The following is a 15,823-nucleotide window of genomic DNA, read 5'->3' as shown; positions in this document are numbered from 1 at the left end:
AACGTGGCTGTTGGAGCTCGGGAAAATTTACCGAACTAACGACAGCGCTTGCTAAAGCATCGATGCAGACGTGTAAGCCTCAAACGAACCCTGATGGCACGACTTGATGACAATGTACAACAAAGGAGAGAATACAGCGTTACCACAGCGCACATAAACCGAACACGCATCGACGGGCCGCATAAAAGCGAACTGCGAGAGGTCTTCCCGACATTTCGACAGTGCAGCAACAACAAAAGCATGTCTCAAACGGGGAAGGAGGCTTGATAGAGACTGCCGTTGATGTTGTTCCACAGGGGATGCGTGATGAACCTTCGATAATCGACGTCATAAGGTCACGCCTTCGCGTCGAAGAGAGTAACACAGGGACCTGTACTTCTGCAGGAAGGACCTCGATTCGAAGTGCCTCTCATGGGTGTCGCGAGGTCGTACGCGGTCCATGCGTTCTGTGCCTCGGAGAAGGCAGCTTTCTGGTTCCGTTTTCGGACTGCTGATCGATACCACATCATGCATCAGGCATGTTGCTGGGAAGAAAGCCTCGCGGAACGCTTGAGGGGACGTAGAGCTGTTGTGGTGATTGAGGCCACGCCCGAAGGCAGGAGGGAAGGAGGTTGGGGCGGAAGCGGGGCCCACTTATTAGGTAAGCATAGTGGATCTTAGCTCGTACAGCGTCATGGCCATCACCGCAGACAGAACTTCCACATCGCAACCGTATCAATATGGCTGGTACCTGTGATCTAAGCCATGCTGGAGAACTGCCTCGAAAATCATGTGTCGCCATTCCACGATGACCCAGCATCCCTTACAAAGCGCGAACCGCTCTAGCATACCCGACCCGCGATCGATCGGCTCGCAAACGCACCACTGTTCCTGACTACACGAACACTTCCTTGTTCTTCACATGTTTTCAACCTTTTTCCGCCTCTCCGTCCGTCGCGTCGACCTCGCGATGCTCTAGTCACGCGGACCACGGATGACCTTCCGGACCGAGCTTCGCGTTTAGAAATCCAAGCTTGAGCAGCTTCTGCTCGCTGATCTCCTGCTTATGCGCCTCCATCTCGTCGACATCCCCTGGAAAATATCAGCAGTCGTAGATAAAGAGTTGGAGTAGAATGAGATACGTACAGTTGACGCTGAGGAATGAGCCCTTCAGGTAGTCGGCCTTGGGCTGCGCAAGGTACAGCGATAAGCCGCCCGTCTGGATGCCCTTGTCGTGCGCAAACGGCGTGAGTTGGTCGACGACCATACCGCGCTTTGACTCGGTCGCAGCGACGATACCAGGGTGCACGGTGAAGACGCGAAGATTAGGCTTCTCGGCGTCCAGGTACTCGGCCAACTTGAGCAGCGCCATCTTGCTGCCTGAGTAGGCGCTCATGCCGGGAACTGTGAAGGACGAGCCAAGCGTGTTCAGCAGGATGAGGGTACCGAACTCAACGGCCTTGAGGTAGTAGTATGCGAGAATATACGAGCCCTTGACGTTCACCTCGTAGTCGCTGAACCAAGCGCTAGGTTCGAGGTCGCCGACAGGTCCGCCCACCATACTACCCGCGGCATGGACCACGACGTCAACGGTGCCAAAGGCATCGGTCGCCTTCTTGAACAGGTTCTGGACTTCGGCCTCGTTGGTCAAGTCGGCGGTGGCACTGAGGACCTTGGTCTCGGGGTTGAGGGACGCGATGGCGCTGGCAGGCTCTGCCAACAGATCTTTGTTACGGCCGACAAGCACGATGCCCTTGGCGCCGGCTATAGCCCAGGCACGAGCCACTTCCTATTCGTTGGCGTCAGCATCCATCTCGCGCGATCGACAACGGATCGTCTTACGCCTCCTAAACCGCCTGTAGCGCCCGTGACCAGGATGGTCTTGCCTTTGGCGCTGAGAGTGGGGTTCTTGGGGTCGATGGCCGGGTACACATCGCGCTTGAGCGACTTGGTGAGCTGGAACGGGGTCGTGAAGGCGTTGGCGTCCATGGTGAGGACGGAAAGGTTGCGTTCGAGCAACAGCGGCAGAGAAAGTGGTAAGAGGAAAAGCTATTTGAGTGATTGAAAAGTGTAAAGCGTAGGGATTTGGACTGTTGTTGTTGCGATTATGTGTGCAGCAGCGACCATCGACAGCCTCAAGTATTTGCGGCGTCAGCCTTGTGCAATGCACCACCAGGCACAGTCGAGCAACGTGCATACTGTATTATCTCAGCTGTGATGCGATCCAGGGACTGATTTACAAGCAGCAGACGCGCAGCGAAGACCGACACCGAATTGTATTTCAAAGCATGACTCGGGTCCCGCGCTAGAACCCCCCTAGTTGACGCGTGATCATTTGCTTTCTAAGTTTGCGAAGCCGCCAGTATGTTACTGACTGCACGAGCATTTCTTTAGTATACTGACGCGTCGTCAGACTTCATTCGCTCTCTAGTACCGTTCAAATCGCTTTGCGAAACTTTACAGTATTGCCCTAGGTGCGCGTCCAGCCCCGTCTACATTCCTTCACGGTCACCTTTCCGCCTTCATTCACATGTTGGGACGAGTACCATCGCAAAGCATGCATTCTACATGGCCACTGGAAATCGACTCTTCGCGCGGATAGCTGGCCCGAATTTGAAGAATACAAATGGGATCGGTACCATAACCAGACACAGGAAGCCCAGAAGAGACGTCGCCCAGCCGATCCCGAGAGCATCATACACTGAGTTAGATGTTAGCTTGTCCAAGGCTCCAGACATTGCTATCGGCTGGTTCCACATTTGATGACGTACTCTGCACGGTAAAGAGGGGAAAGACAGCCCCAAGCGTGTACCTGACGATTCCATTCGCCGCTATAGCTGACGCGCCGTTCATCGCACCGTATACATCCGCAAGATAGAGCGCAGAAGAGGTCTAGAGATCAGGCTGTTAGTGCTAATTGAACATGAACTCGACCTTCGCAACTTACGAAAACACAGATATTGCCCCATGCAAAAGGTATAACTCCCACCACAGTGGGAGCCCAATGAACGCCCTTATCAGCACACCAGCCAAACCAGAAGAGACCAATGACCATACCCCAACTACCAAGCATTGCGCTATATAATCGATGTTCCGGGTCAGCGTTCGGGTTGCCTTTCAAGGTGGCCTGCTGATGTTTTTTCATGTAGATCATGCGGTCTACGACAATGGTAGTCATACCTCCAACAAACACGCCAATACTGATGGGAATAAATGTGAGCCCAGACTGAGACGGCGTAAAGGAGTATGGCGGACGTGAGAAGACGTAAGGGAAAGCTGCAAAGAAGAGAAACAGCACCGCAAATGCGAAACCTGTGTAGAGCGAGACGAAGAACACTACAGGCTGTGCATATTTAGCTCAAGCATGGACAAAGATGCACGGGGGCTTGCAATCATACCTCTGTTGAGAGCATGTGAAGGGGCCGAATGAACCTCAGAACGATCTCGCTCTTGATATCTCCATTTTCTTGTTTCTTTTGCACTCCGTTCTCCTTCATTCGCCTCTTCAAGATGATAGGCTTGTAAGTCTCATCCATTGGTATAGATGTGGCATACACAGCCACCGCAAGGAAAAGAATGGACCATTGCGTCCACGGCCAAGTCTTGTACTGCGCCACGAACCCTCCAACCACGGGTCTGTTATCACGTCAACATCTAGTAGAGCAATAGACTCTGGACGATACATACCCAATGGACGGCCCAGCGAAAGGAGCCATCAAGTAGAAACTCGTGGCCAAGGCGCGCTTATGCGGTGGGAACAAATCGGCATTCGTTCCAGCACCAACAGCAAGTGCTGGACTTCCAAACAATCCTGCGAAGAATCGACACACGACCAGGCCCGCGTATGTTTTCGAGAAGCCTGCGCCGAGAGTAAACAGCATGAATATAGGGAAGAACACCAGATAGACAGCTTTTCGGCCTTTTCTTTCGCTAAGTGGTGCAGTGACTATTGGACCAAACGCGAGTCCGAGCGTGTAAAGCGTTATGCCGATGAGCGCAGCCGTGCGCGATACGTCGAAGTCACGCATGACGTCTGCGAGCGCGGGTGTATACACTGATGTTCCAAAGGTGCTGAGCCGTCAGTACTTGCTGGTGTTACGCGCTATCTTGCGACTTACACAGTGAATCCAAAGAGGGCTGGTATCATCGTATGATAAGCCAACTTCCATGAAGACCAGTTGTGCGGGTTCTCAGGGTCGTCCGGACCATCCCAGTTCATCGGGTCGACGGGGCTGGTGAACGATCCATCCTCGCTAGCCGGCCGTTCACTACAGCGTCGTTCATCCTCGAATTTGGCGGGTTGGCATGGAGATTGATGTTCAGGGTCGGGCTTTTCTCCGTTGTTTCCAGCAATGACAGTCTCGGTCTCATGGATCAATGTCGCATGTCCATTCTGGCAATCGTGGTTCATGCTAGGAGTACGATGAGTTAAGTCAGGCTGCTGTGTAAGGCACCAGGGATATCCTCCACTATACTTCACAACGAGAGGATATGTGCTGTATATACCCGGCGCTTGTCCTGCTCCCCGCACGCGTTCAGACTTACGGCCGAGAGCAAGCGCGGCGCACTACCAAGTCCTGCCATATTGAGTTACTCGCATCCTCTACGAAACTGCCATGAAGTGAAGAAGAGCTGAGCTGTAAAGGAGTGCGCGGTTCTGATTGGCTGATTGTGAGGCGACCCGAGGCTCGGTGTTGGGTTTACTGATCACAGACCACACATTAAACGGTGGCTTCCAAGGTTGCTCACGTGACGAGGCGCATCGAGACCTCGAAAAGGAATGGCATCGCGTAGTACATGTCTGAGCCTGGTAGCTTCGGGGCCGGGCCAATGTTTACGAAAGCGAGGTGGTATGTTTCCAAGGTTGCGTCTAGAGGAGGGAAGGAGAAGAAAACCGCGATGACGTTATCTACCTAGTTAGCTTGGCAAAATGCCGACCAGCTTCGACATGAACACTCATTCATCTCGAGCCGAGCACTTCTTGGACATATTCGTCGCGTTTAGATATCTTGATCTCGTTTAAGATCTTCTATTGCTGCTTAGTGCAAACACCTGGCAAGCGCGGTCGCGCACACAACGACATCCGTTGTTGTGGGAAGGGGCTGGAGCCGCCGCGTTCGCGACAACCTGACCGCGACCGTTATCAGCTCTTCTTCGCGTCGGCTGGGGCTCGACAAAACAAGAAGGAATGCACCCTAGCGGGTTGTAAGGAACTCGAATAGCTCGCGACACGTTTTCTTCTTCACAGACGTCGCGTTCCAGCTATGAGGACGCCTCCAGCTGTCGCGGCCTTCTTATGGTTCGGCCACCGACTGTCACGCTGTGATATTGCAACTTGATCCAGGATGATAGGACAGAAACGGCGTAGTCATATCAGCCTCACGATGCTAACATGAAATAGTATCGTAGGGGTCATCGGCTGCAAACTCGCCTGTGGTGGTGTCGCGTTTCGGTACCACTGAAAGCCAGGTCCGCACACACATCGCCATGGATCATACAGGCCCCCATTGCGACAACAACTATACCGACCTGGTGCAATCAGTAATTCCTATGGACGACAACAATAAATCCGAGCTAATCCATATAAGTCAATGAAAGAGTTGTGAACGCACGTACGTTTCCCCTTCAATCCATGGTTGAGTGTTCTTCAATACTAGGCACCCATTCCGCACGGAACGCTCCACCAGATCTCATAACTGTGTCAACCCTGACTATACGCCCACATCCTTTCACATCACGCAGTGAATTCCTCTAATTATCAGTATCCTCCAGTAACTCCTACCTACAGCGAACGTGATGGGTTCAAAGCGCAAACATCAAGCCGAGAAGGACTGCGCGCCTTCGCAGTTGCCCAGAAAGCGCAGTCGTCGCGACGTTCAGGAGACACGTGCAGTTTCCCAGAATGAAAGCGGTCAAGATAGGGGTGCCAGGCGCAGTCGTGGTGATGACATACCACTTCCTTACCCAAAGCGCGGGCATAAGAAGCCCACGAATATTGCTGCGGAGCTTGCAAACCTTGCCGACTACAACGCGCCTCCCGAAAAGCGATCGCGGAAGGATGCCGTAGCTCAACTTACCGACGATGAAATGCCCAGAGCCAGGTCCAGCCGCAATCGTGTCCGTGATTTACGAACTTCAGGGTATGCCGCTCAGTCTGCCAATTTGAGCGAAAAGCTTCGTGTACAGGGTGCGCGCATCACCAAATCAACAACCACAGGCACCCACCGACGAAAGACAAGCTTCGAGGAGAAAGTCAGGGCAGAGGCTGATAGATTGGGTCCTTGGCTTGGTTGGGTATCAGAGGAAGAGACAGACGATGAGAGCGACGAGGAAGCCCAATACGTGCCGCGCTCACATTCTCGTCGGTATCCACCAAAGAAGCCAGGTACTCAGAATGCACCCTGGGGTGATCTACCGGGTGAAGTCCGCAATTTGATATATCAATACGCCATGACCGACGAAGAGAAGAAGATTTTGAACGTTCGCCACTACCCCGAAGGCGTACCTCGGCGCTCTGTTCGCGGCATAGCTTGTCCAACCAACTTTGCGCATTCATATTGGGGCTTCACTCAAACTTGCCGCCAGATTCGGAATGAGTTTACCCCTTGGCTTTTAGAGAAGCGTCGAGTCCGTACCGCGCTTGAGACCATCAACGACTACGTCAACATCTTCCATCGACCAGATAAAGACGGTGAGGTGGTAGGGTGGGTGGAGCCCATCTGCTGCGGCGCACCACTCCCTCAACATGGTGTTGATATTCTCTCCTTGTTGAAGCTTCGGGAAACCAGTTCAAGATTTCATCTCCAGCTGACTCCAACAACTATAAGCGAAGCTCTAGACGCCTTGATCATGCCCACCGATCCGGATGACTTCGACGAGCTGAAGATCATGCGGGATATGGCAAGAACGTTTCGCACCTGGTCACAGGGTAATGTTATCAGCTTGATAGGCCTGGATGGCATCAACATCACCTCGGTACCCAAAGGATTGAACACTATCACCAGTACCACTGAAGACGAAGATGATGCGCAGCATGAGATTCTGATCAAGTTCATCATGAGACCAGGCCAAACGGAAAAAGCTCCTGATAAATACCGCCTACATTGTCTTAACAAGATTATCTTCGCCTCTGAGCTCTCGAAAAGGACCGGTGTGAAGCTGAAGGCTTGTTTCGACACTGGCGTCGCGAAGTGGAAGGTTCGGCGCATTGGGGTTGTCGACACGTGCTGGACAGCACGAGCTGGTGGCAGCAAGATTTCCCGTCGTTTGATGAAGTACTGTTATTCTCCTGGCTACAAAGGAGAAAGCTTGGACTGAGCTTGAGATAACGCCTGCCATCACTTTTTCGGACACCTACGAGAGGAGCTTGAGGAAGTTCACAGCAAAATTTTCTCGGCTTTTGAAGAATGCAAACAATTCTGCAACGTCCAACGAATCATTTGTGCGTCGTTTATTGACTACAGCGATATCACAAAAGAACTATCACAGCTCATGGGATACGTGAGGCGCTACTGTTGAGTTCCTCAACGCATCAAGCTTGCTCATACATCATGCGCGTGCTGTCCGCATAGCTGTCGGTGCAACAGCGCATCCTTGACGCGTCCCACACGCGACAGCTTATACATCGAACAACGTATAGACGCTGCTTCGCTCGGGTTATTTTCCATCATATCATATATACATATAAATTTATGCATTACATCCGCCCATAGTCTTCTTCATCTAACCATCGTTAACGTATCAAACTCAACCAAGCATGTTTCCCAACCAGCCACCTCAGCCCCCAAGAAACGGCCAAGACCAAGCTCAGCAGCCCGGACAACCCGTCTTCCAAGTCATAGTAACACCAACAGGGCAGCGTGTGTTAGTACCTTACCCTCTCCCAGATCAAGTATGTATACCGCAAGGACCAATGCCAGGACCAGCACCAGCAGCGACACAAGCCCAGCCGTGGTGGATGCCCGCGCCGCCCATGCCTGTTCAGAGTGACCACGGCGCACACCCTCAAGAGCCGCCTGAACAGCCGCCCCAACCACAACCGCTTCTCGTGGCACCATTACCCGACCCTACACAAGATCCTAATAATCCTGCCACCCTGCCAAGTGACTACTTCACTTATCGCGACGCGGGATGGAGTGATGAGGCGTTGGCGGAGCTGCAGAGGAAGCATAGGGAAGCAAGAAGAAAGAAGTAAGTACACGGCGCAAACGAGATCAGAGGTGATACACCACGGGCTAGGTTTTGCAATACATGAAGTGTGATATATAGCGAGTGTATTTAGGTAGAGCTTGAGGCTGCTTCGGTAGTTGGGGGGCCGCATCGCGCAGATCCATCAATGATATATGTAAGACGCTCAAATGAACTAAATATGGGTTTTTTGCACCCGAAACATGGGACTAGGAGAGCTAGTCATGAGTCAAATGACTGAATCGCTTGCGCTATGTGCGTCGGATGATTGAGCATAAATGAGCGGGCCATTAGTTGCACACATGTGAGCTGTTACCCTATGCTCAGTCGCTCGATGTGACTTCGAGCTCCTTAAGCTCAGTCGTCCTTTCTCGACGCAACTTCGTCCTCTTGATACCGAACGAGATCAAAAGTCCAATGGCACCCACAATCGTCATGAGAATCCAGGTCCCTCTCAGCGCGCTCATGAAGCTATAGCGGACTATACTCTTCTGGAACTCAGTGAGGCCAGTGATAGCGGCGCTTTGAGATATCGCTTCGCCCCCAGTGAGGTTAAGAGCAACATCTTCTACGATGCCACTGTCGACAATCTTCTCGTAGTGTGGCGCCATGAGGAGTTGGAATACCACTTGGCCGATAACTAGACCGATGGCACCAAATATTGCACGTACAAATCCAAAAGCCGCAGTACCGGCCGCGATATCCGCCTCTTGTATGCGCGTTTGTAGAGCAATGAGCGGCGCGCCAAAGTTGGGCCCGAAACCCAGGCCGATAATGACCATGAATGCGACGATAGTTCCAAGACTTGGCGCGGTGCCGAGCGAGATGAGAAGGCCGACACCGAGCGTCATAACAAACAGACCCACTTGCAGTACTTCTAGGAAACGCCCAGTCTTCTCTATGACATGACCAGAAGCGAATGAAACAAGTGCCAAAGGTATCGCGACGGCGAGCATACATACGCCTGTGATCTCTGGTTGGAGCCCGAGCACGATCTGGAAGTACAAGGGTAGGAAGTAAGCGACCGAGGTAAAGACCACAGTGTCGCATGCGCATACGGCCAGTGCGCTGAGGTTGCTGATGTCCTTGAAGATGCGCAGTGGCATGATAGGGCTGCCGCCATGTTGTGCCACCCAGTGTTGCGAGAAAGGGAAGGCGACGTAAGCGAGTGATCCAAACAGCAAGCACGTGATGACTCCTGCGTTCGAGTAGGAGCTAATGCCACCTACTTGGAGGCCTACTAGCAGAAGTATAGTAGCCGTGATTATCGTGACCGTCCCCAGCCAGTCCATAGCCGCGAGTCCTGTTTTAAAGGGCGTTCGTGGGTTGTGTAGGTGTAGCGTAAGATACAACACTAAGATCGCTAGCGAGATGATGGGTATGTTGATGTAAAAGCACCACGTCCAATGGAGACGTTGTGCAAAGACGCCGCCAAGTATTGGGCCCAGAGCAGAGGCGACGGCCCATACAGCACCAACAGTACCCATGTAGAAGGACCGATCCCGGATGGTGAAGAGGTCGCTGACGCATACGTGAACCAGTACCACCACCCCACCGCCGCCGAGACCCTGAACGACACGACCGAAAATGAGCATAACGGCATTCACACTGACGGCGCACAAGATGCTGCCGCCAAGGAAAATGGCGTTGGCTGCCAGGATTACTGGCTTTCGTCCGAAAATGTCCGAGAGCTTCCCCCAGAACGGGACTGATGAAGCGTTGGCGAGAAGGTAGGATGATCCTATCCAGGCGTAAAGGGAATCTGGGATGTGGAAGGACTGGGAGATCGTGGGCAAAGCGGTTGGGATGAGCACAGTGTCGAGTGCTACTAGAAAGATCGATAGACTGAGGGCGATGAAAGCCGCCAGTACGTGGGTCGGAGCACTGGTCTTTCCATTCGAGGCCATCTTGGCTCCTGTGAAGGACTTGAATAGTTAATTTGAAAGGTTTTTTGTCGCGGTGGTAGTTGCTCACCTTAATCGATTCTGATGACGCGGTGATGTCAGTGCCAGCCGACATGTTTGGAAAGCACTCCTCGTTGAGGGTCGTCATCCTGCCAGATTCGCCGGACCCCACCGTCATAAAGATATGTGCAGGCAAGAACTATGAAGAGTCTATGACGACAGACGACAGAAAGCTGCAATCACACACTTGTCGAATGGAAATAATGCCGAGGTGATATGTGAGCTTTGGCGTGGCTTTTGACCCTTTATACCGCGACGCTGACGCATATGATAAAGAAGCCATATTTGACAAGTCTATCGTCACTCTCTGGGCCCCTCTTAGCCGATGGGTATACGGGTTACATCCATGCGTTTGCATGCGTCGGGGGCATTAGCCCGTAGTGTATACTTTTGTAGTACATGCAGGCTGCGATTGGAGATCCCTGGCTGAGCTGGATCTTAGTAGAAGAGGTGGCTTGCTGTCGGTATACTTGTCCAGCACCTAACAAAGATCCCGGAACATCGGTTAGTGAACAGCATCGCCACCTAGTCCATGCGGAACGTGTAGTATTAAGTCTGCACGGTCCTGGTTGGGCTGGATCTGCGACTACATGTGGGGACCCCGCGTATTATTTCAGGGAAGTCAACTAGCTATGCATAGGCGAGAGCTAATCGGGCTGAGGCAATTGGAGGCAGCGGCAAGCAGCCGATCCTGCATGCTACTGATGCGGTACTGATCAGCAGCTTTCACGTGGTGGGGTTTCCACATCTAGAAACCGAACAACCATCGTGGAAATTGAGTATCGTCCTGCTGGTACCCTTGATACCATTCTCGTCAAATTCAGAAGTGCTGATATGCCGAGACTGGTAATACACTCTCTTGTAGGACAGCTGCCAATCTGAAGACCGCCTAAGTGTATAGTGGGGACAAGTCAAATAAGACGAGCGTAACGTGAGCCTTTGCGCTTTGCGCTGGAACTTAGCAAATGATCTGTCGACAACAAGTCGAACGTTTTGGGCTGCACTGAGTTGACAATTGCACAAGGTTGCCAATGCTTGTGTTCCTCGGATATGCCGTGTAAATCAGTCCTTTCCGCATGAAGCTGGCGTCAACGCAGCCGTGTCAATCGGGACTCACGGGCTGCACTTCTCCCGGCATCTGGCAATAGTCTTAGTGCGAGATCCATCGGCTCACGTATAATACGTGACACGTATGTCTTCATATTCACGTGTTTGCGTCTCCGGAACGAACCGTACGCGCAAAGACTGCTGTAGAACGTGTTGCAACTTAAGCATATAAACTTGACCCTCTCTTGTGCTCGACGTTGAAACAGCGGAACGATACTCTCCGGGAACGATGGTGCAGGTATATTGATGCTCATACTGAGCAGGTTCGATAGATCGTCAACGTCGACTTCTGATGCTCTCGTCTACAATGGATCAGTATCGATTGGGCGAATGGACACCACCAACCGTAGTCTCGGTGGCCAGCTGTGACCAGGGTCACGCTAGTGAAGATACAGTGCCATGCTAGCAGGCCAACAACATGATCCGTTTTTGACTACCCGCATCGTGGCTGTGGGAGATTGTTGGTGTGAAAGACCGGGGTAGGCGTGGACGGAGCAGAGACCTATTCTAGCGTCGTTTGAAGTCGGTCTGTCGCGTAAGAGATAGTAGCTGCCGATCTGCAGAAGATAAAATTCTGAGACATATGAGTTGTTCGTCCTCTGGCTGCTTCGTTTGCGAGTATGATAACAGTGCCGACGCGCTTCGGCGATGGAAGTCGTGCAGGGTGGGCACCGTTCGGAATCGGACACGGGGTGTAGCCGCTCGTGCAGCGTGGCGGAGACCAAGGATATGGTACTGGTAACACAAAGAACCTTTGAAGGTGCTTTGGACGACATTCCTTCGAGAGTCAGCACAAGCACACCCTGACTGTGCGCTCCCATGTGAGCGTCGCCTATTCCGTCCATTTGGGGCTCTTCCGGAATCCTGCATCGACAGGGAAAAATTCACTTACGTCAGCCCTCGAATGCACTCAAGAAACTGCGAGGGAGATGGCCCGAGAAACCCGGTGACAAAATGCGAGAGGTCGGCCGTGGATGACGACTACAAGGTTGCGCCATCGTTGGCGTACACAGGCCCCATGGCACAGTGGGCCACCAAATATCGACTGATGCGTTCCGGTACATACAGCGACGCGCTCTGTTCGCATGTGGAATGGCGTTCATCAACCTTGGGAGCGTAGGACCGCCATGGACGACGTGACGAGGTGGAGACATTCGATCTTTCGTACATAAGGGGTGAGAACGCGTCGGATGATGGTCCAGGGCGCGAATCGAACGAAAGCGCGTACTCGAATGGTTGTCAGCGGTGGTAACGCGCCTGTCTCGCGTTCCTTTGTCGGAGTCATCGCGATGTCGCGTTGCGATGTCGGTTCTGGGTTGCAACATGTGGGGCAGCTCCCTCGGCTTCGAAGGGCCGCCAAGCCCCAAAGAGCGGAAGCGCAGGTGCGGCGAGGAAAAAAATTGTTTATCATGCTGCCCCTTCCCCACTAGAGCGCTCTTACTTTCCAATAACCATGAGCCCAAACGCCATCACCAGCTGGGACAACAATCCCGCCACGCCGCTACGAAGACGCCGCCGCCGCCCACACTGAGAACTCGACCTGAGAGTAGATGGACTGCTGCTGCATCTAGCGCCCAACGGCCATAGCATTATTCTTCCACCAGGATACCCCATTTTTGGAGAGACCTGCCGAAATCTTCAGGAACACCACCAGGCTACGTATGTCGTCACTTGTTCTCTTACCTGCTGCCTACCCAATGTCCCGATGATGATTTTGTCATATTATAAAGATGTTAGACTTGCGATACCCCTTGAGCGCACAACGACTTCCTGAGAGACTACCCCACTTACATATCCCGCGTCTTCCGAATTCTTACCGCAACTGACGCGTCTTAGTAGCATATAAACCTGAGTTTTTACTCCAAGCCTCCCCACACCCCGCCATCACGTCAATATGTGCGGTATCATTGCTGTGATCCACGGCGATCCCAAGTCGCAATCGGCTTCGGTCGAGGTGCATGATGCTCTCTACCTTCTCCAACATCGCGGCCAAGATGCTGCCGGAATAGTCAGTTGCAGTGCTGGTGGTCGCTTCCACCAGTGCAAGGGCAACGGTATGGCGTCGCGCGTCTTCCAGGACGGCGCACGCGTGTCCGACCTCCCCGGCTTCATGGGCCTCGGCCACCTGCGATACCCTACCGCCGGCAGCAGCGCGAACGCTGAGGCTCAGCCCTTCTACGTCAACAGCCCCTACGGTATCTGCATGACCCACAATGGCAACCTCATCAACGCGCCGGCACTGCGCCAGCGACTCGATCACGAGGCCCACAGGCACATCAACACCGAGAGCGATAGTGAGCTCATGCTCAACATCTTCGCCGACGAGCTCAACGAGACGGGCAAGGCGCGTATCAACGCCGACGACTGCTTTGCGGCGCTGGAGAGGATGTACAAGCTCTGCACTGGTGGATGGGCCTGCACGGCCATGCTTGCGGGTATGTCGATATCCAATGGTTTCTGCTATGCTGTCATCGTATAGATACTAACATTATCTCAGGATTCGGCCTCATCGGTTTCCGCGACCCGTACGGTATTCGGCCCATGGTGCTCGGCTCTCGCAAGTCGCAGGACGGCAAGAGCATGGATTACATGATGGCCTCAGAGAGCGTTGCGCTGGTCCAGTGCGGCTACAAGGACTTCTTCGATATCCTCCCCGGCCAAGCCGTCATCATCGAGAAGGGCAAGGAGCCCGTCTTCAGGCAAGTCGCCAAGCAAGAAGCGTATACCCCGGATATCTTCGAATACGTCTACTTCGCGCGACCTGACTCTGTCATTGACGGCATCGACGTGGACGAGAGCCGACGCAACATGGGCTTCACTCTCGCCGAGACCATCAAGAAGCAGCTTGGTCCCGAGACCATGGCTGAGATCGACGTGGTTATGCCGATTCCTGAGACTTCGATTACTTCTGCGTTATGCGTTGCTGAGGCTCTCGAAAAGCCATACGTACAAGGTTTCGTCAAGAACCGCTACATCTTCCGCACATTCATCATGCCATCGCAGCAACTACGACAGAAGGGCGTCCGGGCCAAGCTGAATCCTATGAAGAAGAAGTTTGAAGGCAAGAACGTGCTGCTGGTTGATGACTCCATCGTTCGGGGTACTACGTCGCGTGAGATTGTCCTGATGGCGCGGGAAGCGGGTGCCAAGAAGGTCTACTTTACCTCGTGTGCACCGCCAATCACCAACGCCCACATCTACGGTATTGATCTGGCCTCTTCCTCGGAGCTGATCGCTCACCACCGCGACTCAGCAGCCATTGCTAAGCACATTGGCGCGGACGATGTCGTATACCAGAATCTTGAGGATCTACAGAGCGCTTGCGCACGTCTCTCGCCGCGGGATCCCGCAACGCAAAAGTTCGAAGTCGGTGTCTTCTGCGGCAAATATGTCACCCCGGTCGACGCTGGCTATTTCGAGCATCTCGAGAGGATCCGCGGAGAGAGCCGTAAACAAAAGGTTATGGAGAAGGCACGAGAGGCTGTCGTACATGGTACAGCCAATCCCCAACAAGTGCGCATGGCTGCCAAAGGCGTTGTAAGTTGAGAATTGAAAACATCGTTTGGCAAGACTCCCTGTGACTAATACGTACTGCAACAGGAGGTTGACCAACATGGCAACGTCATCCCATCGGATGGCAATGGGCAACCCGATTGGCACCCGGCCAACGGTGTCAGCCAGACGTCCACAAGTGATGCGCTCGCTAACGGCAACGGGGAAGAGCGACGCGTTACCAGCAGCCAGGACATCAGCTTACACAACATGCACGACTACAACTGAGAAGCTACTCAATAGTTGTCAATCGTCGCCTTGCTACTGCAGCACGGATGACATTTTTTATTTAGACGATGATGATACACACGGACCAGGAAAAGTTACGAAAGAGATGATTGGGATATAGCGCGGGATTGCCAAGGCGTAGGAGGGGATTTGTGCTCTTCAGAGACTTTCCGAATGTAGATCTGAGTTCTTGGAGGCCTCAAGACTAGGGTCACGCTGAGATCGAGCATGCACCTTTGCTTATGCTCTCTCGCTTCAGGATACCAATACAACAGTCGTTTGCACAAGCCTTTTGGCCAGGCCTGTCAGCCGGGTCCTTCCGTCCCATTGGTGCACATTTGGTGGCCTCTCTGCACCAACACATGATATCCGTGCACCTTTTCTTACCGGCTGCATTGCATCAATTCACACACGCGCTTAACGTTTCCGAAGACATCACACATCACGTGGTTGACTACCCGCGTTGAGAGTTCCCGCCACGCGCACGAGCTATTGTAGACTGTACACGAGGCCGCCATCTCACAGTTGTTCCAAAGAAGGGAGAAGATGACGAATAAATTTTGCGCGCATCTGTTCGCTCAATACCGAGATGAGGTGTGGAGGGAGTTCACTCAATGCTGAGCTCATGTCTCACACATGGCGCCGCTCAGCCACCTACAACTGACGCATCCTCTCAAGAGAATGATTGCCCCGCGGACCGACCTCTTGCAGCAGCGGCCCGTAAGCCACTGAGCAACAGTCACATCGACACGAATCGCTCCTATTGACTTGTGTCCTAGTAAAGTTCTCGGCTAGCAGACTCCACA

The 15,823-nt window shown here is 53.0% G+C and overlaps 5 protein-coding genes across 5 annotated transcripts; 2 read left to right on the top strand and 3 right to left on the bottom strand.

The window, feature by feature from the left end:
• Nucleotides 1-958: 958 nt before the first annotated feature.
• On the bottom strand, nt 959-1,968 carry J4E78_006062 (uncharacterized protein; the record flags this gene model as incomplete). The annotated part of the gene is made up of 3 exons (XM_049366676.1): nt 959-1,071; nt 1,126-1,768; nt 1,822-1,968. 3 exons carry the CDS (start codon nt 1,966-1,968, stop codon nt 959-961), a joined length of 903 nt encoding a protein of 300 aa, XP_049221382.1.
• Nucleotides 1,969-3,371: 1,403 nt separating this feature from the next.
• Nucleotides 3,372-4,007, bottom strand: J4E78_006061 (uncharacterized protein; the record flags this gene model as incomplete). Its single annotated transcript, XM_049366675.1, has 2 exons — nt 3,372-3,615; nt 3,667-4,007. 2 exons carry the CDS (start codon nt 4,005-4,007, stop codon nt 3,372-3,374), a joined length of 585 nt encoding a protein of 194 aa, XP_049221381.1.
• A 1,768-nt stretch (nt 4,008-5,775) lies between these two features.
• Nucleotides 5,776-7,296, top strand: J4E78_006060 (uncharacterized protein; the record flags this gene model as incomplete). The annotated part of the gene is made up of 1 exon (XM_049366674.1): nt 5,776-7,296. One exon carries the CDS (start codon nt 5,776-5,778, stop codon nt 7,294-7,296), a length of 1,521 nt encoding a protein of 506 aa, XP_049221380.1.
• Nucleotides 7,297-8,489: 1,193 nt separating this feature from the next.
• J4E78_006059 (uncharacterized protein) lies at nt 8,490-10,073 on the bottom strand (the record flags this gene model as incomplete). The annotated part of the gene is made up of 1 exon (XM_049366673.1): nt 8,490-10,073. The coding sequence occupies one exon, from the start codon at nt 10,071-10,073 to the stop codon at nt 8,490-8,492; it is 1,584 nt and encodes a 527-aa protein (XP_049221379.1).
• A 3,058-nt stretch (nt 10,074-13,131) lies between these two features.
• J4E78_006058 (uncharacterized protein) lies at nt 13,132-15,017 on the top strand (the record flags this gene model as incomplete). Its single annotated transcript, XM_049366672.1, has 3 exons — nt 13,132-13,672; nt 13,735-14,774; nt 14,838-15,017. The coding sequence occupies 3 exons, from the start codon at nt 13,132-13,134 to the stop codon at nt 15,015-15,017; spliced, it is 1,761 nt and encodes a 586-aa protein (XP_049221378.1).
• Nucleotides 15,018-15,823: the final 806 nt, after the last annotated feature.

This window comes from Alternaria triticimaculans (genome assembly GCF_023758025.1).
Source record: "Alternaria triticimaculans strain BMP 0046 chromosome Unknown scaffold_8, whole genome shotgun sequence".
Lineage (NCBI taxonomy): Eukaryota > Fungi > Ascomycota > Dothideomycetes > Pleosporales > Pleosporaceae > Alternaria > Alternaria triticimaculans.
Note: the sequence above shows the minus strand (reverse complement) of the source record. Positions and strands in the feature narration are given on the sequence as shown.